The 20,467-nt window shown below is 36.8% G+C and overlaps 1 protein-coding gene across 2 annotated transcripts in view; it reads left to right on the top strand.

Annotated features, from left to right (window-relative positions):
- FHIP1A (FHF complex subunit HOOK interacting protein 1A) overlaps window positions 1–20,467 on the top strand; it is a 65,952-nt gene that overhangs the window by 34,157 nt on the left and 11,328 nt on the right. For both annotated transcript variants that reach the window (XM_066317725.1, XM_066317726.1), the window contains 4 exons: window positions 4,123–4,281; window positions 6,452–6,538; window positions 16,809–16,976; window positions 19,172–19,251. In XM_066317725.1, the coding sequence (XP_066173822.1) occupies window positions 4,123–4,281; window positions 6,452–6,538; window positions 16,809–16,976; window positions 19,172–19,251 (494 nt within the window). The remainder of the gene's footprint in view (window positions 1–4,122; window positions 4,282–6,451; window positions 6,539–16,808; window positions 16,977–19,171; window positions 19,252–20,467) is intronic.

Raw genomic sequence — 20,467 nt, 5'->3', positions numbered from 1 at the left:
CAAAATTGTCTGTTTCTTTATCTGCCTCAGGCTAACCACCGTCTTGCTACCTTGTTCCCTGTTACAAAACTTGGTAGTGCTGTTGTGTTGTTACACCTGGCAAATTGATCTTACTACATGAATAGAAAACCTTTACTTACCTTGCTGTTAAGTAATCTGATTTAACTAACAAAGCTGTGCTACTGCAGTTTTAAAGCTAAAGCAGACTGGAATGACAACATCTGCTTCTTCACGCCTTATCATAGTCCGAGGTCGGCAGTGGGCGTGTTCAAACCCAAGTATTCTGTACAGAAGTTGCACTTGTGGGTCAGTTTTTGGAAGGCTTCTTTTATATTCTGCATGGCTTGCATTTTAATTTAATAAATCCTGGAAAAATGAAGTGGAGGAAAGTCTTACATGGCTACTAAAGCAGAGGGCTGTAGAAGAGAGAACACGACACTAGAAGCTGCTCCAGCCTTAGGTGTCCATTTATTCTGAGACTGCTTTGAGCAGTAGGGTAGAGCCACATTTGCAGGGTAGGGGAGACCTAAAAATTCAACAACAGGACTTCTAAATGGTTTCTTTTGTTTGTTGTAAATACTGCATTAATTTGAGACTCCAGTTAACCTTGTTTAATAGATACTGCGAAAGAATATGATACTGATTTTCGAATCATCCCTAAGACAGATACCATTATTAGATCCATGCTATAACTTCCATTATTACATTTTCCAATTAATTAAAAAAAATAACCAGCCTTATTACACTGAAGATAAAAGCCAGCTTGCAGCAGCAGGGAGCAATGATCAACAGTCATTCCAATTAGGAAGGCCTCTTGTCAAAATGTGCTAAAATCAGACTTTCCTGAAGAGTAATGAGGTTGGCCTAAGTCTATAATAAGACTTTATTGTAATGCCATATATTTAGCTTACTAGCACAATATCTTTTTTGATTTTCAGTTGTGATGAGCTGAAAAACAGATTTTGTTCTGATGGAGGATTTTGTAGGTGTCAGTGACATTGCTGTGTATCACTGAAATCAGAGCAAATGTTGCCTCAGGTACTCTGCAAAACAGTTAATGCAGTCCTGTGGTGATATGATAAAAGAGATATTTTGGGTGTCACTGTGTTGATATTGTCTCTGTTTTGGGGGCATTGAGGGGGTTGGCATTGAGGGTTTTCTGCATCATGCCTTATTGAATAATATGGGCATCCCCTGGGGTGGGGTCTTGCTGTAAATCTGCTGCCTTGTGTACCCAGATCAGTGTTAATCTGTACCAATGTGAACCTGAAGGTTTTCTTGATACTGTTTTTTGGCATAACTTTAGTTAGCAGCTATTTTAAAAACTGGATTGTCTGTAGATCCACAGTCATCAAAACTGTAGGTGAAAAACTTTAAGGAAGGAGATAGTTTGCTGTGGGATACATCACTAACAAGCGGTTTTTTAACATGGAATGTGTGGGCAAACTATTCGGTAAAGTTTTCTGATTTTACACCAAATAGTTTTTACCACGTTTTGATATGGAAGTTTTCTGGATATGGTTGAAGATACTGTCTGTTCAGCGTTAGAATAGGAAAAGTAAAGTTTCTAAAGAATTTTGAGCAGGATAACATCTCATAGTCCCTCACAAAACTTTGTAAATGCCTCGCAGCTGTGGAAAACAACTGTTATAGCCGGAGGAGGGATGGCTCTGCAGTGCCCTTGAAAAATTGTGGCTGCATAGAGATAGAAAGACTATGGATGTGGGAGGAGAGAGAATTATTAAAAGGAAGCAATTGTCCAGATAGCAATTGATTATGCATTAACAGCACATTATAATCACTGGGATTGCAAATCATGTAGTCAGTGTCTTCTGTGAGAGCAAGTAAATAAATCAAAGATACTGGTTTGTAGAGAGACTCATGACTCAATGGTGAGAAAGAAACTGCTGGAGATGCTTGTAAAAGTAGATGAGCATGTAGGGCTGATATGACAAATGCTAGAAGAAGTTTTAAAGGACACTGCTTTGTGTAAAGCAAAAAATAAAACCTATCTTGCTTTTTCAGAAAGTGAATGCATTCATTTCCTTCATTAATGTTTCATTACTCATTAAAACTCTGCTGGTAATTTCAGATGGTAACCCTATTTATACCATACTCTTCAAGAACTTTTTAAAATAGTTTTTTTTATCTAAAGAGATGAAATCGCTTCCTGTGGCTACTCTGTCTCAGTGGTTAAGAAACATAATTCCATTTGTGTTGTACTTCATAGCAAAAAATAGGAGTTTTCTGAACTTTGCAGATTTTAGCAGCTGCATCTGTCACTTCTTACTTCAGTAAGTCTGACAAACTAAAGAATTCAAGACATTGACTGATTGTGAGTTCACTGCTCCTTTTAGTGGAGAGTAGTATGTTTTGTTCAAGGTCAGCCTCTTGTGTTTAAGGGGCTAATACCCTTATGAAGGAGAAATGTGGATGGGACACAGCTCTGAGAATCAGATTGCATACTGATAGGGTACATTGGTGTTGATAAATAGGAACTAAATTTCAAGCAGACAATGGAAAATCAAGTGTGCATTAATTAGAAGTTCACAAGACACACAATTGTCAAATTCTCTCATAGCTGGAAGCCTGAGTTTGTGAGAGTGTTTGTGGGGGTTATGTATAGGGAGTTCTAAAAGATCTTTTTTCTGAGCTCTTCTACTGTGAGAAAGAAAAAACCCCAAAGAGATTCTGGTTGTAGAAGAATGGGATTGTACAAAATGAAGTTTTCCTCAGTAGCTTTAGCTTCTCAATTTTTTAAGATATGTCCAGCTTTGTCCTTTATCTGTGTGTATAAACCTGTGTATGTGTCACTGTACTAAAACAGACAATTTCCACAGTATTCTCCCCTCCCCTTTAATGTTTGCCTTACTTACCTATGCCAGAATAAATCCATCTTCAAAATTACATGAATTAGGAATAAAAAGGTATTCAGAAAGACAGCCTTTGTCTGACTGTATGGGTTATAGTTACAATTGCTTGTGCCTGTGTATGCTCAAAACCTGATCACCTTCTGTGAACCCCTGATCTTTGATCTGGACATTTTCAACTGTTTGTTTTCCAGTGTTTTCTAGTAGATAAGAGCTGTGTTTAGTCTGAGCTTTGACAGTCTAGCCTTGTGGAGGCCAACTAGCCAGTTGTAAGAGGAAATATTCTTAGAAGAGTCTGTTAAATGAAAATTAAAAATATTTTCGTTGGGCCAAGTTACAATGTTCCCATTAAAATGAGAATCATTTTAAAAAATTATTGTGAAGTTTTATGAAATAATTTCAGAAGTATAAGAGTACTAAGTAATATTTAGAAGGTTTCTGGCTTCAAATAACTTTAATAATTAAAAACTGCACTTGAGAATACTATGCTTTAGATACATTCAGCAAAATTTAAAAACTTTGTTGGATATATGCTTTCTAAATTATAACTAAAAATGCTCTCTTGTTCTTTGGTGATACATTGTAGCTAAATCACCTGTATGTCTTAATATTACTGGAAACATTGTTTAAATAATAAAGAATTTCAGACCTTTTTTTTTTTACTTCCCGCTTTCAAATAAATAGGTAAGGAAAAATGGAAATTATGAACAGTTAATTTTACTTTTTTTAAAGTGGATTCAGCTGAGTTTAAATTGCCTGGCAATCGAAGTGTGGTCTAAGGGAGGCTGAACTTAATTTTTGTTGATGGAGCCCTTTGCCTCTCCATTTCTGATGTTTCGTGTTTCTGTGTGAAATGGCTTCATATGTGTTTGAGCAGTGACATTTGAATCACCAACAAAAGACAAGCTGTCAATAATGGCAATGATGGCTGTTTCTAAAAGGGACTGAAGGAAAGCGCAAAATAAGTTTGGAAAAATTTAAAAAGAAATTATAACTTTGGATTAAAAATAAAAAGACAACCTGATTTTCTCCATCACTTTCTCCTAAATACTAGATCTTGAAAGAAGCATATTATATGCAAGGCTCTTTAAATATTTGTCTCTCTGCCACAGGACTTTTTTGAAAGGAAATTAAACCAATCTTAACATTATCTTATGTTACTAAAACCAATAGAAGAAACCATTTGTGGTACTGCCATTCAAGCAGATGCAACTGCAAAGTTAACATTTCTTCTTCTGTTTCTGAAATACAGGTGCTAGCAACAGGACTAAGTGGCCTCTATTCATCTTTGCCTACAAAGCTGGAAGAAAAAGGAGAAGAATGGCATTGTCTGATGAAAGATGACTGGCTTTTGTCACCAGCCCTTGTACAATTCATGAATTCCCTTGAATTTTGCAATGCTGTGATACAGGTAACTGAATGGAGTTAGCCTGTTCTTTAGAAGTAGTAGTAAGTTGTATCTCCTCCAGAAGTTTGTGAGTTACAGAGTTTATTTATTTTTGTTAATGGCATGAACTATTAAAGTTAGACTAAAACAAGCTGCTTATAAAATGAATGCCTTGTGCTGTTTGTCCTGGTTGTAAGGATGAACTAATATATTTGTGGTTTTCATGTGCCAAATATTTCAAACAAAAGATTGATATTGCATTACGTAATTCAGAGCATTTTCTTTTAAAAGGTAAAACAAATCTTTAATAAATAAATAAAGTGTATTGCATTTTAATACCATTGCTGATCCTAGAAGTAAATTGAATGCCTTTACATGTGGGAAAATGTAAATGGGTTTATATCAGTATTTGTTTAAGCTCTCATAACAGTGTACAAAATAAAATAGTTAAAATAGTCTGTTTGCCTGTTGGTGAGTACAACATAAAGAAAGCCTTTCAAGCAGAATTATTTCAGTCCCCTCCTCGAAGTAGAAATTCATTTTAGATTGTCCTGTTTTGAATCTGTTCTGTTCTTCCAGGACTCTTTTTCAGTGCTTCGATCCCTTAATATTTTGTTCCAGTTTAAATGTCAAATGAAACTCTTGTCTTTATATATTATTTTTAAGGCTTGAATACTCAATAGAACCCAAATCCACTATTTCATTAAAACAGGATATAAATTCTACAGAAACTGTGGATTTGTGTTATTTGAAGAAATGTGCTGGATAGGATTGAAAATTTAGTCACATTTACTGTTAAATAAAAGATATGTTTCAGTGCAATGCATGCAAAATACAGCAAAGGAACTGATTGACTATTAAAGCCTTGAACAAGCAAAAATAATAGTAACTGTCATTGTTCAAATGCACTATACAAGATTTTAGCATGCATGTTTAAACATGAAGAGGAGACAATATTAATTTTGGTGTCTGATCAGAGTTATTCTACAGATCTATGACTGCAGGAGATCATAATTGATACCTTTATTGTAAAAAGATTATATAAAGGGCACTGCAGAAATATTAAAGAACGAATTATTTTAAAAACACAGTTCAAATAGATGCAAATGGTTAAGCAAATAAGCTGACAAGCAGAAAGAGCAATTTCTGACTGCTGCTTGATTGTGTCTGTATAGTCTTTGGCTGACTTGAAAGCTCAATTACTGTAGGAATTTTTGCTTTGCACATGGACTGCTCTGTGTTCACCCAAAAACTTCGACCAGACATTAAAAAGGAGCAGTGTAGCTAAGATCTCTTGCCATTTACTACTTTTCCCCTGGGACACAGCATAGGAAGGGCCACTCTTTTTCTTCCTTTTACCAAACGAAGATTTACAAGTTAAAGGAAGTCTGGTAAGAACTGCAGGTTGGAGAATCTGTTGGATGCTATGTATAGGCTGTGCCACTCCAGTCTCTGTGAACTTGAAACATAATATATTGGCATTGAAAGCTTCTGAATGTAATTCTATTTGCTTTTATATACATGAATTGATGTGTTTTTGTTGTAAAGACAAAATTAATGTTTAATTATAAAAGTAAATTTTTGAGTTATAATAATATTTGGGGGGGGGGGGTTGTTTGCTTGGTTTTTTTAAAGCTCTCAACCATCCCATTGAATGAATTTTGCAGGTTTTGTTGTAATTTCTCTTTGTTTTACAGTGGCTGGGAAAAGGGCACGTGAACAGTGTATTCTTACCCCATAGCTAGAGAGTGCTTTGGTTTACCTACTCTTGAACTACAGGAAAGCAGCTGTTCTGCTTTTCTTTATTGTAGAAGGACAAGTTAACAATGGCAAATCCACCTTCAGGTGACCCCAACAAGGTTGCAGGAGCTGAATTTAGAATTTCAGATCTTGCTTTGATACATGGCTATATACACTTTTCTGTCCACCCATTCATCTTTGTCAGCATGCAGGAAGATTGAAAAGCCATGTCTCTAAGTTTGGCAGACTTTCTGTAATTAAAGATGGTGTGTGTACTTCTTTGTAGAAGAACCAGTTGTTAAGAACCCAAATCATATCATATGCTGTTGAGAAGGGTGAATGAATGTCTTATAAAAATGGAAAGGGTTTTGGTAGTGAATAATAGCATTCTGTGACATGTCTTTTAAATCTCACAGGAACTATTCTGTGTCTTGTCTCTCCCCCACCCTCTTAGGTGGCACATCCCTTGATCCGCACCCAGCTTGTGAATTATATTTACAATGGATTTTTGGTGCCAGTAATGGCTCCTGCGCTCCATAAGGTCAGTGATGTCTGCAAGGATGGCACAAAAGAGTCATGGCAAAGAGTATTATGGAAGATCTCTGTGTAAAGATGTATCAGTTGGATTGTTAGTAGTGCCTTCCCTGCAATTCCATTCATTTCTAGACAAACTTTCCATCTTTTCATTCTGTATGCTTTCTTAAACAACATATAGGTGTTTCTGAAAATCTTTAAAATTCTTAAGTGTAATGAAGAACCAAAATGTTTGTGTTGTTCTAGACTCACATATCATCAAAAAAGCAGTGACATTTTAGACATTCCATCATGGCAGACATGTTTCCATGGGCTTTTTTTTTTTTTTCTAAATGAAAATTTTTCTAAAGGAAGATGGCCACAAGAAAAATTCTTACTCAAGAAATATTAGGCTAGTCTTTGCAAAGTTGCCATTGTTTTGTAGTTCCTTATCATATTTGGATAGAGTTATTTTCCTAAAGTAGAGTTTAGTATCAGTTTTCTAATGTATTAGAGTGCAATTTATGTTACTTTTAAGAAAAAAAAATCCACTTTTCTTTGTATTTTAGGGTTTATCCTTTGCAAAGCAAGTCACCAATGTTAGTGAATTATAATTTTTTTTTGTTAGGCTGCAAAAAGCTACATTTCCAACTGTTACAGAATATGTTAATTATGTCAGTTCCCCCTCCCTGAAAAAGTTCAAGGCCAGGTTGGGTGGGACTTTGAGCAACCTGGTGTAGTAGAACTAGATGATCTTTCAACCCAGGTCACCGTATGCTTCTGTGATTTTATGAATTAACAGTCTTCATTGCTGCGAACAATTCCTAATTGTTCAGGGCCCTGTAACAATTCCCTGTTCCTAATAAAACACCTCTTTTGAGGAGAAAATGTAGTAACAGCTGAGAGTAAAAATCCACAGAAAACTTCCAGAAGCAAACTAAAAAATTACTTCTCCTAATTCTCACAAAGCCTACCAAGCACAAAGCATTGCAGCTGTTCCATTTTCTGGAGGACAGTGAAACACCATACCCTGCTTTCTTGTCCACAACTTGTTTCAGTAGCACACACAGTTCTTCTTGGTAAACAGTCACCAAGAAAGTAATAAGCAATGTAGAGTCTTTTTCAATGATTTGGCAGACCTCAAACACTTGGGAAAATGGTGAAGGTTGAAGTAAAATCTGGCTGTGATCCAGATCAGGGCTGTAGTCTGTCCTGAGGTAGTTCACCTCACCTGGCAGTAATTTTTTCTATTTCTGTATCTGGAGTTAATCCCTTACCAAGACTGGGAATTAGAAGTGAAAAGCCTAACCAGTTTTAGGTCAAGGTTATGGATAATGAGGGAGATACAAAATGGATTCTAGACTTAGTGAGTGCTATTTTATCTCTGAAGTATCGAGACTAATCTTGGATTGTTTTGAATACTACCTTGCCTCTGAAAGCCATTCTTATCAGTCAGTAAATCTCCTGACCTTCTATTTGGTTGATTACTTCCCTGTTAATGTTAAATAATTTAAAGATGGCTGTTGTGATTCCTTTTTTCCTTTGATAAAAATTATGTTTATATACTCTGAAAATGGATTAAATCATGTTGTCTGGAAAATGGGGATGTTGACTGCTAACATAGGTGACTTTCAAAGCCTAGATCTTTCTTGAACTCTGATATTCTGTTTGGTGCCTTGTTCTTCCAATAATAAACCTTTCCTTGATTAGCATTAAAATTGACTTCTTCCTCGTTAAAAATTAACTTCTTGTGTATAAACTTCAAGTGATTTTAATGGAGAAGATGGATTGCACCATCTAGTGGATCTGATACAAGGTTCTCACATCTGTGAGACCAAAACTCTGTAGCAGAAGGAATTAAGTATATTGAGACACATTTGTCCTCTTCAGTCTTTCTGTCCTGTTCTCCATGTTAATAACAGAAAATAAATATTTTGCCTTCTTGCTTTTGGGACATACATCTATGCACTATGATAATTATGCTGCAACAGGTCTTTCATGCATTAAAATAATTTCTAGCTGCCATTGAAAACATTAATGCTAAGGGGAAGAGCGGGCTTTGAAAACTATTTCCCATTTGGGGACTTAATGTTGTAATTAACCTTGAGGTTAATAAAAAGTTGGAAAGGGCCAAAATGAGAGGCCAGATGTATCATGTCAGTTTTTAAAACAGAAGTTCTACCAAATGAATCTTGTTTTTTTTTTCTTTTCAACTTGCTGAAGTTGGTTTGGTGTCATAAAGTCTACTTGTGGCTGAAGATTTTAGTTTTAATTCAGTCATTCAGTTTGGGTTTTTCTGATTCATTCTGGTTTAAGTGCAAATACAGTGTGAAAAGGAGCATGGTATAAATACCTGATTAGGAAGACACATCAGTGCAAGGTTAAAGGGTGGTAAGAAGAGACAATAATTACTGGTAGATCTTCCTAAGGTGTTTCTCTAAATCTTATTTCTAGAATTTGACTGGTGTGGAACTGCTGCTTCTGATAATTCTTGGTGATAGGAAGTCAGTCAGTCAGCCAGTCAGTCTAGACCTCATGTGGCATACTGGTCTTAATAACCCTCATCCAATCTGACACTCATGGTTCAATCTTAATGTAAAAATTGGAAGGGAGATGAGCTTCTGGCTCTGCGTGTGAATGGCTTGGGCAGGCAGACTACTACAAACCTGATCTTTCTGTACTATATTCTAATTTTTCTACAAGAAGTATGTTCTGAGGAAAAATTGCTCTGCAGCAAGACACAGACTAGCATTAATTGTTTTTGCAAAGACAGTTCCAGTCAAGAATGGGATTGGACTAGTTATCTCCAGAGGTTCCTTCCAACCCTCGCTATGCCGTGATTCCGTGATTGAGTACTGCGATGTCTTTAATGTATTTTGCCACCTGGTCCCCATCCCCAGTGAGCATGCATTTTTGGTGATCTTTCTTTTGCTGTTGAAGCTCTTCTTCAGCTCCAGCTTTCCTAATCCTTTCTCTGCATCCTCAGGCACTTTTTCCATATTCCCCTTGGGTCACCTTTCCATGCTTCTGTGTCTTCATGTTCCAGACTTCTTAGGAGCTCTTAATTCATCCACACAGACCACTTACCTCCTTTCCTTGATTTCCTTCTCTTCTCCCAACTTTAAGCAGCTGACTATCAAACAAGACTTTTGGTAAAAGGAGCATAAAAATTTCAGTAAGTAGAATTTTATTAAAAATTGTTAAGAGTTTCAGTATGTGGTTCAAAACTTTAAGGTCAACTTATTTGTGATTGTGAATTGTTTTTAACATTTATGGAAACATGTAGTAAAGTCTGTCTTTTTAAAATTTTTGCAGATTGTTTTCCTGTGAGTACTTACTATGTACACAGTTCACTGTGTGAATGAAACAGTACAAGACTGTTGAGGATGGAGATGTATTTCTACGAAAAAGTCAGGGGGTGGGGAGACAAATGTATTTTTCTTGGTGTGATTTTTCTGGTTTTATCTCAGGAAGCTGGTATGGAGTTCAAAAACAGAGTTCTCTAGTTAAGGTTTTTTTCCAGTTAAGGAAGTTTCAAATTGATTGGGCAAGCTAGCTAGCTAGCTTGAAATAACCTGTTTTTCACACTGAGCTCTGTGAAGGTTATTTTTGGAGCAGATTAACTGTGATGTGCCTAAATAACCCAAACATTCTCAAGCTTATGACTCCCTAACTTCATTTCTCAAAGATAAGTATCCTAAATATAGCATGTTCTTGTAGCCTAATTTATACCTTGTCTGTCCTAGTCACTGTGTGTGGGTTATCCCACCTACACGTGTAATGAGCGATTGACAAGCATGTTCCTATCTTCAAAGCTGCACATTGCTGAATGGGTAGTCAGAGCCCAGATTTGTATTATGTAGCTGGGGATGTGCATTAACTGGCTGTGCTAGAGAGCCCTGCCTTGTCCTTTTGTTATCTGGATGTTATTGTACTTTTTACAGAAGAGTTACCTCCCTTGCTTCTGACACAGCAGTTGCTTGAGACATCTCAAAAAAAGGGGATTCAATGAAACTGTTTGCAGAGCAGGGGGGAGGGCATATCTTTGTGCAAGGTCACAAATTCATTTGAAAACAGAGGAATAAAGTGGTTTGTCTGTAAAGATACAGAGCTAAAGAAAATGTTAATTTGGTTTTTTTTTTTTTTTCATTATTTTGATTTTTGCCCAAACTGTCTTTTGTTCTTTCTGGTATAAGTGTCTGGGATCTAGAAAAATTAAGACTATCTGACAGAAACTGTTCTTAAATTAAGACTGGTAACTTTTGATGGCATATCAGTTACAACTTGAAATTATGCAGCTCTGTATGCTCTTCCCTATATTTTGATATGTAGGAAAAAAATACTCATGAGAAGGTATTCTGTTCAGAGAATGGTACCGGGCCATACCATTCTGACATATTTCACTGGCTATTTCCTGCTGCAATTTCAAAACTAACATCAAACTCTATCAATAAAATACAAAGTCTTCTGGGGCCAGATTATAAAGGGTCCTAGTAATCAAATAGAACTGATTTTCTTCTCAGTGGAAACCCCATTGAAATCCCAGAGTGAATCCAGAATAACCCTACTGAAGTCATTTTTACTGGTTCTCTTAGAGGCTCTTATCGCCTTATTTTGGTCTCTATATATTTGCTAGTAGGCTCTGTTTATTTACCTTATCCTTTTTGGTAGTTACAGTGCTTCTGTAGAAATATAAGTGAAATCCTTTTCAGAAAGTCTTGAATATGTATATATTTTGCAGTCAAAACCATGTGGTAGATAATTAGGAGCCACACTTTGGTATTTATAAATATTTTGTTTCCTTTGATACAATTCAGATTGGTTATATACACCCTTTCGCTGTAAACGCATGTGATTTCATTTTAGTTTGCCATTCAGAGAATTTGGTTGACAAAGGCAGCTATTCAGACCATCTTGAATGTTTATGTAATTTGTGGTAGTTCAATTTATTGAAGAAAGCACTAAAATCTGACAAATTATATGATAAAAGCAAATTTATAATGTCAGCATTTACTCCTCTACTACATGGCGTTTAATTGCTAACTATGTTCTAATTATTTTTATACTTGGAAGGCTTGTTTTAATCTGAATAGGCTTGGTTTAGTCTGAATAATGGAAAATTGTACCAGCTTTTTAGTGTAAAACATTGCTGTTGGCCAAGTGAACAGAATTGCTTTGCAGAGGTGCTGGCACGGTCCTTTCAAATAAGCTCTGTCGAATGGACCTCTAGTCTACTGCACCACTAACCCATCCAAAAAAGCCTCTGACACGGTGTGCTACTGTGATAATTCAATAATACTTGCTTGCTGATTACACAGCTCAGCTAGGGGGAAATGACCTGTAAATTATACACTACAGATTAGAAGGAGCATCTTTATAAATATCCTGCAAGACTGTCAGTTCCCATTTAGGAATAATACCGTCCTTCACCTTACTGAAAAGCATTCAGACAGCTGCTGTAAAAATGTGTAAACCAAGTGTCACTGGAAAACTTTGAATAGCCTTGTGCTTTGCAGAAGCCCATTAATAGCTACAAAACTTAATTTTACCAGCTATGCTATGGATGTATGTAAAGATGCCTCTCACTTCTTGCTTCAGACATGCAGTTCATTTGAATTTTAACCTGATATAAACTGCTTCAGTTTATAAATGTAAACTGAAGGAAACTGAAACAGTTTGGGTTTTCTGGTTCCCCCAGAGGGCAAACATCCTCAGCTCCTGATCCTGCTTGTCCCTCTCTTTTGCCAGGACAGCTGTTCATACTTGAAACTGATGGAGGGTAAAATGCACCTTTACTTCTGCTGAATCAATTTCCTGATCCAATCCATTGTGCAGCATGAATCCTTCTGCCTGTATAAGGAGGGAGCAAGAAGTTGAAAATTAATAGAAGAGACTGGAAATGGTTGGACTTTTTTTATCAGTGAGGTGAATTTACTCAGGTTAAAACTGCTTGTGGATGGATCTAGAGGATAACTTCAAATAAGAACATTTGTCTTTTCATGGGCAATATGAGGTCCTTGTAAGAAGGGATATGTGATGGAAAGGAGGAATCATGTAGGTATATTCCTATAAGTGGGCATGAAGCTGTAAATTAGAAAATATATTGTGTGATTCCCAAGGGAAAATAGCCGGTAGTAAAGAATTCCTGTGATTGGTCTAACACAGTGAGTGCAATAAATTAAACTGAACTTGCAATGACAGTAATTTCTAGCTCTTTGCTATTACTTGGCAGAATAACTTGTAAAAGCTGGATCTCTTTACAGTATTCTGCCTCACCATCTAATCAGTCATCAGAGGAGGTGAGGAAAGATTTGCTGAAAATTATTACATAATTATAGAAGGGTATTACATGGCTAAAAGTGGCCTTCTCTTTTCAGTAATCTCCAGTCTGGCCATGAAGACTTTCAGATAGTCTTTTTTGTTGCAGTTTACGTCTCAAAAAAAGATCTGTAACAGCTGATTTTGTATAGAAAAACATGTGGATGAGGCTGTTTTAATCGTATTTTTAGATAATCACTTTATATGTATATTGAAAAAAAAAGTCCATCACTTTTAATTGTTATGTTTGTGGGTAATCAAAATAAAAATTGTAGAGTAGTGATCTGATTAATGGAATGGACATTTTGGTGGCTTTTTTTTTGTTTGTTGGTTTGTTTTTTTAATTATTATTTTTAATACTGTAGTTTTATTTTAAGAGCAGAGATATCCCTGGCCTCTGCCATTAGCAGAAAGGATCTAATGGAAGGAATGCTACTGGTGGGTTTCTAATTTTGCTCTTGAGGAAATGGTGGATTTTAGTATTGCTGAAATACCTTTATCAAAAAGGTATTATCAGAAAATAGCTTGAAATTGATGAAAATTTAATGAAAAATTTTCTCAAAAATTAACTTGAGATTTAATTACTTACCAAAAGGTTTATCTAGAAAGCTATCAGGTCTTGATTTTATATGTCTCCCTTTGTTATGATATTTTTTTCCTGACATTTAAATTATGAAAGGTGAAGAATTTTCGAATTAAATATCAGATTTTTGTAAGTTTTGGCTTGCTATTTATCATCTTTTCAAAGATGGTCAGTTCTGAGGGCTAGTATCTAAAAGCTTAGTTGGAGAAATGATACTGTAATCACTGTTTATAATAATAGTTTTTGTAGAACTGCCTCAGGATTTGACTGTAGTGGACATAATTGACATGGGTAGCACTAGTTTAGTTCTCTGAGAAGGTCTGTTCTTTTGTTGTTTATCTGAGTAGTGGTTTGAATTTATTAGAAATTATTTCCCTCTTCCCCCAAATCTGTCTCACGAGACATTTGTTTAAGAAGAGACAGCCAGCAGGTAGTCTGAATGGAGCTTAATAGCACGGCTTTGGTAACGTAGAAAACAGAGATCTTTAATAATAACTGCACAAATTGAACCAGTCTCACTTTCAACACTCCATGTTTTATGTATGATGCAGTCCGTGGAAAAGGTGTGCAGAGTTGAAAGGATTTTTTGCCAGGGCTGGGTTTAGCCTCATCTAACTGATTTCTCTGGTGTCCTTCTTTAGTTAATTGCAAAAAGAGTCAGATCTCCAGAGGCTCAATCAGAGCAGACTAATGTATCCCATAGAGTAAAAGGAAAATTAGCCTCTTGGAGTTAAAATTGGCTTTTTGAATACTTCTCTAGGTACCTTGAATCTTCAGAAGTTACACTCGCCATCAGATATGCTAAAAGGGAGAAGTGAACACAGTATGCAAGGTGGCAACATAAGATGCAGCAATTGTAAAAGCACATACATCTGCTTGCCAGGTTAATTGATCTTTTTCCTAAGCTGCATACCGGGCTTGCATTTAAGTGCCCAACTTATTTTTGTTTTATTTGCCCTGGCAAGGAAGCAGAAGGTTGGTCTCCTTGCTGGTTTGTAGGGGCAAGTTGCACACAGAGGCACACTGAGAGAGCACTAGAACTTCTAGAACATGATACCATAAAAATTGCTTGTGCAACTTCAACGTGCCTGCTTTGAGTGTTGCACAGGGATCATGGAAAATAGAGCCCAGCTTCATTTATTGATGAAATTTGAAGGAGTGTTGTGGGTAAGGCAGTGTGTTTTCACTGAAAATTGTAAAAGGTTCTGACAAATCCATTTAAATCTTGACAAAACTTAGTCATCTTTTCTCTTTTTTGGAAAATGATTAATCAGATTCACCAAGTTTTTTTCCCCAAGAAGAAATAAAAATTCAGTGTAATGTAGTACCCTTCACAGAACCCCTCTTTCAAAAAATTAGGATTTAACAAGATTACAAGTAACTCCTTTGTGAACTATTAGAGCTTCATTAATCATCGTTTGATTCTTCTAGCTCTGCTTACTGATATCAGTGAAATGTTGGCTATTAAACATGATTTCATTTTTTGTCAGGAGCTCTGTACACAATTCTCAGAATATAACATTTCTAAGCTGCTCTCCAGCTGGCTTTCTTCTGCTGCTGCTCTTTCTTTCATTCATGATTTGCACTTTGAGAAGCATGTGGGTTTCTCTCACTGATAGAAATTGTAGGATGAGTTGTCCAAAGAGTGTGGGTTTTAGAAAAAGGTCACTGCCTTTGTGAATCTGCTGGCTTGTCTTGCTTTCATGTACAGCTGCAGTATTTGATACATGTACAATCTGTCAACAAACGTTGGTGAAAATGGCAGCCAAGAATGTGCTTCCTTTTCCCCATAAAGGATGAAGAAGTGACGTGGAAACGTAATGATGCATTGTTTCTGTCTGACCTTTCCTTGGCAGAGAGTTTAAACTTGTCTCTGAACTGTATGGTGTCATAATGATGTCACATGATGGATTTCTTAGGCTTTGCTTTTTACCACTCACTGCTATTAAAAAAAAAGGGAGGGGGGGGAGGAAAGGCAAGAAAAGACAGTTCTTAGGACAACAGAAACCAACTTCCACCAGAAAGCTATTCCTTTTTACACCACAAGTCCCCAAGCCTATTCCAAGAAAAAAGTTTTTGATTGGAGCTGGGCTGCTTCTATTTCCTGATGAAAAATTTGACTGTTGCTACTTCCCTGGTACTTTGTTTCTAATACCAAAATGAGCTAGTATCCCACTGTATTAATGATGGTGTAGCTGAATATTAGAATAAAGTCTCAGACTAAGAGTGATTCAATGACCTTAGCTTTAGAGCTTCTCTCTCCATAAGGTGTGCAGGCTGTGTACTTCATTCCTATGTTCTGTGTAACCATCCAGAAGCAGCTTGTGATCTTGAATGCTTTAAAGAGAATGTTTGCATCATGACATTACTGTGTACATGGCTAACATGCAGCATAATGGAACAGGGATTTTAATATTTACAGCATGTTACGTAAATGTTGCCCTTCTGAGTATTTTCTAAATCCTCTTAGGTCTTAAGGGACAGCTTTGATTTTTTTTTCTTTTTTAATAAAATCAGTCTTTTCATTTATCCAGCTAGGTTCAGTAAACAAAAGATGTTTAATACTTCCTTTCATATGGAGAGATTCTTGTATTTAAGGGTTTATCTTTGTGCACTTAAGCTTATTAGATTCCTGGGTAACAATTTAAAAAATGATGACTTTGCAAGAGCAGTACATGGTGCAGAGGTGGGCTTTGGAATTTTCTGTGCTTTGCCAGTGTGTTCTGTGAATAGATAATCTCCAAGGGATTGCAGTAAGCAGAGCAGCGTGGGTTATGGTATGCAAATGTCACATGGATCATGAATTCTATTTTCATCTACTAATAGTCAGCAGTGAAGATTTTGGGTTGGGCTTTATGTGTGAATATTTGTGTATGTATACTTCTTTTAAAAATTGAGTAAAATGAGAAATTGTGCTGTGGCAAAATGAAAAGAAGGAAAATCATGACAAAATTCTGGACATCTGTGGGAATTTTGTCTCTAAAGCTTCACAACCATGACTTTTACTGTGCTTTGGTTCTGCTCTGACATTTTTTTTTTTTAAATTAACTGGTAGATGCAGGCATTCACAACATCTGAAAATGCTTCTGAGGGACAACAGAAGTGTGATGCAAAGGAGATGACGTGCATTAAGGGGATCTTCTAGCATGAGTTGGTCCTTTGGTTTTCACTATGTGTGACATCTGGGGTGTCAGCTTGAGGGAGGATGCTTTTTCTTGGGGATGCAGGACGGGCAGGAAATGTGTTCAAAATGCTTGTGAGACAAATTTAAGAGTCAAGGCTCAGTGTTCTTGTGGCAGAGTTATGGATGCTAGATATACTGTTGCAGAGGATGGATGGATATTTTGTGTGTGCAGTGTGTTTGTGTTTGCAGTATTTACATTAGTTGTGCTTACAGGTGACTGTGGAGGAAGTGATGACTACCACTGCATACCTGGATCTCTTCTTGCGCAGCGTTTCAGAGCCAGCCCTCCTCAAGATCTTCCTCCGCTTTATTTTGCTGCATCGACATGAGAATGTTCATATCCTGGATACACTTACCAGCAGAATCAACACACCATTCCGGGTAAGAAAGGAAGTCCAGGTGCTCAGCATGGATGTAGGTTCAACGTTTAAGTGGGAGATTTCATATATTATAGTTGGGTACTTGTTTAACTAGGAATTTTCTCCCCTCCACCCAATGGTGTGATTTCTCCACCCTCTCAATTTTGTGTGTGTGTTTTGACATTTAGCAACCTCTGTACAAAGCTAATTAACCTGTGAGGTGGTTTCACATATGTAGGAGATGGGATAGAGGTAATGAGAGCTTCTGGAAGTCTGAATTCTGTTGGAAGATTAAAGGTAAACTTGGAAGCATTTTTATTCTGAACAGTGCTGGATTAGGGCTATCATAGATAACTCTCCCTGGAACTTATAAATATAAATATAATTGTGGTTAGGACCTTTTTTGATCTTTGGAGTTGAGCCAAGGAGCAAGCATTTTAGAATGGGGAAACAACGTCTGGGGAAACAACAGGAGCCCTCTAAAGATGTCTCCAAATGGATCCCAATTGTTAACTGCGATCTTGCTGATGTATTTCTCAGGAATCTGTAGTCTGTGTTATTATAGCATGTTTACTTAACTATGATGTTGCCTGCTTTATTTGATTAAAAGAACTTTAAAGAACTTAAAAGCTTTCCTGCTCAGGTGATGAGGCTGCTGCTTCCTTCTCCTTGCCTTCACTCCATTGCGCAGTAGCGTTTATCTCAGGTTTGTGCTGAGTCCCTTCTCAGCCTAGGCACAGGGCACGGTGGCTGGAGAGCTGCCTGCCAGAAGGGTAGTTACCTTTGCCAGCAGTTGGATCATCTGGATGAGAAAATGACTACTTGTTGCACTGGACTACTTGAGAGAGTGTTGCTTGACTGGCAGCCTTGGCTGATTCTTGAGTGATGCAGAGCTTCATGAATGAAATCAAGAATACTGTTTTTAGTGCAAGTTAATACTTAGAATGTGCAGTAATGTTTCAGAGAAGCCAGAACCACCAGCATGTGCATTAAATTTGGGTATTAGGAACAGTAGCTTCATCTAAAAATTGTTTTGAAATGTAAGTGCATACAAATATCAATATATGCTGCTGTTTTTGCATCTCTAAGATAGATTAACTCTGAAAACTGAAACAGTTCTGTCAACAAATATGCAAATGCTGTTGTCTCTGCTAATCATTAATTACTGTTCCATAAGCAAACGAGACGGGAATTGTAAAGAATTCTGCAGTCCTGAGCAACTCAGGATCTCAGCCAAAGTGGTTCTGTGATGCTAAGGGAGTTTTCTGCAATCTAGCTCAGCCAAGTGCAAACATAGCACAAAAGCCGTGTACACTAGTATTGATGAAAATACTGATTATTAATTCACAGAGATAAACTTATTTAGAGACAGGTGCCTGAAAGGACTTGTTAGAAATACTGTCCTCTTTGTTTCTTGAGCGTGTTTTAAATCTTATTACACAGTACAAAAATAGACTTGGCTTTAGTTATTCAGAAGATTCCAGATCTGCCAGTGGTTGCAAAGACTAATGATTACTATTTCCCTGTGAATTGAAATTTCTTAAATACAGGATAATTTGGGGCAGCAGCAGTGTTTTTGAAGTTTCATGTAATGAAGAAAGTTTATACTTTACTCCCTGTAAGTTTCACAGAGGAAAGGAGATTTCCTGTTTTTCTCCTATGTCCCTCTCCCAGTTAAAACACACCTTTCATGCAAGAATCTGATGTCTTCCAAAGGCTTGCTGTGAAGCTTTTCAACCATTCAGCTTCTTATGTGCAGAAAACTAATAATTTCTTATACCTAAAGCAACAGAAACCTGAAGTGATTTATAACCTTCAGAAAAGACCTTTAGTTGATTCAAATTCTATGTCAGACATAAAAACTAAAACACTGTATTGGAAGTTACAGGGTTCAGTTCATGCTAAGTCAACTCAAATTAATAAATTTGAATAATATTTAAGATGGCTTTTTTTAAGTAGCTTATTTGAAAGAAAATTGTGTTCAGGATTGTATTTTGTTAAAATGTAGCATATTACATGTATGCATGTATGCATTACATTACATATTACAAATTGAAAAAAATCATCTCATGGGGTGCTGACTAAATGAAGTAGCATTCTAAGAGTGTCTTATAAATCATGATGTTCTGGCAGAGCCATTTTGTGATGTAGTATGCAGGGAAGATTGGAAAGATACAATTTCCAGATCAAAAGCTGACAGTGTTTATCATTTTCCAGCTCTGTGTGGTCTCTCTGGCATTGTTCAGAACGCTCATTGGCTTGCACTGTGAAGATGTGATGTTACAGCTAGTTTTAAGGTAAAGCCCAAACTCTCTTTTGCCATTCTTCATCCTAGCTCTGGGACCTATGGTCCTCTCTCTGTGGATGCAGAGTTGGATGGGAGTTCTCCCAGAGAGCAGAAATACAAATAACTACAGAGATAAGAATATTTATGGTCCCAACAAAAGTCTACCAGACCTGACAAAGTTTGATTTACATCCTGAGATCTCCAGAGCAAGAGATTTTTCTTGTGATTTATTTCTGTAAAAGTGAGAGAAGCTAAGAATATATTTATCACCTCCATAGTCCTTATTCTCTGTTTCTAAATGCATAATTCTCCCCTCCTGTATGTTTTCTCTAGTGTATTATGCACTGTGATACAGACCTATATACTGTTTGCAGCTTCCACCCTTGTTGTTTTCCACCTCTTTGATTCCTCACTCAGTGAGAATACTTCAGGTTCCTGCACTGTTGTAGGTAGATTAAGTGATGTACTAAATGCAGTAATAATTTTTGCTTTTAATCTGTGATTCTATACATTGCTTCAAAATACTTAAAATCTGGGTATGTTTATTAGATGAGAACTGAGTATTTATTTGGAAACATTGGTGTAACTGACTTGGGCTTTTAGCATTGCAGATCACATGAATATTACAGATACTGTCTGTCCCTCCACACACAGGCATTAAGGTGAAATTCCATATAGATCTGGCAGCAGTGCCTGGAAATACTGCTAGGACCGCTGAACACAAGTACATCACCACTCAGGCATTAGAGTACTGCGGCTGATCTTTTTGTTTATTTAGGGAATCCTTTAGAATTTATTTGCATTTTAAATAGCACATCATTGGTGCAGTTAACACTGAGGCTCTTACAAAAGTGCTTTTAGAAAGTAAGACAAAAGTGCCCTAAAGAAGTTCAACTTGAGACTGTGCTTTCTCTATTCCTTAGCTTCTTCTAGCTTCTTCCCTCTTCTGCCTAAGAGCTCCATCTTGATCTGCTGCAGTAAAATGCTTGGATGACCTGTCCCTCCTCTTTTTTTCTGGCTGCTTGCCTGGCAAACTGCCTCTCTCTGGATTTCCCAGGAAGACAAATTGAAAAGAAGAAAAATTGAGGAGTCTGAGACAGAATGCATTCATTGTCAGACCAAACCATTCTGCTGGCCTTTGACATCTGTCTGTCCCACACTCCCTCTATACTTTCTTTCAACAGATTTGCTCTGACCTGCAAACGATTCCCTGTTCTGATGCAACT

Source organism: Sylvia atricapilla, chromosome 4, assembly GCF_009819655.1.
Source record: "Sylvia atricapilla isolate bSylAtr1 chromosome 4, bSylAtr1.pri, whole genome shotgun sequence".
NCBI lineage: Eukaryota > Metazoa > Chordata > Aves > Passeriformes > Sylviidae > Sylvia > Sylvia atricapilla.
This window is presented reverse-complemented; position numbering and strand designations above follow the sequence as displayed.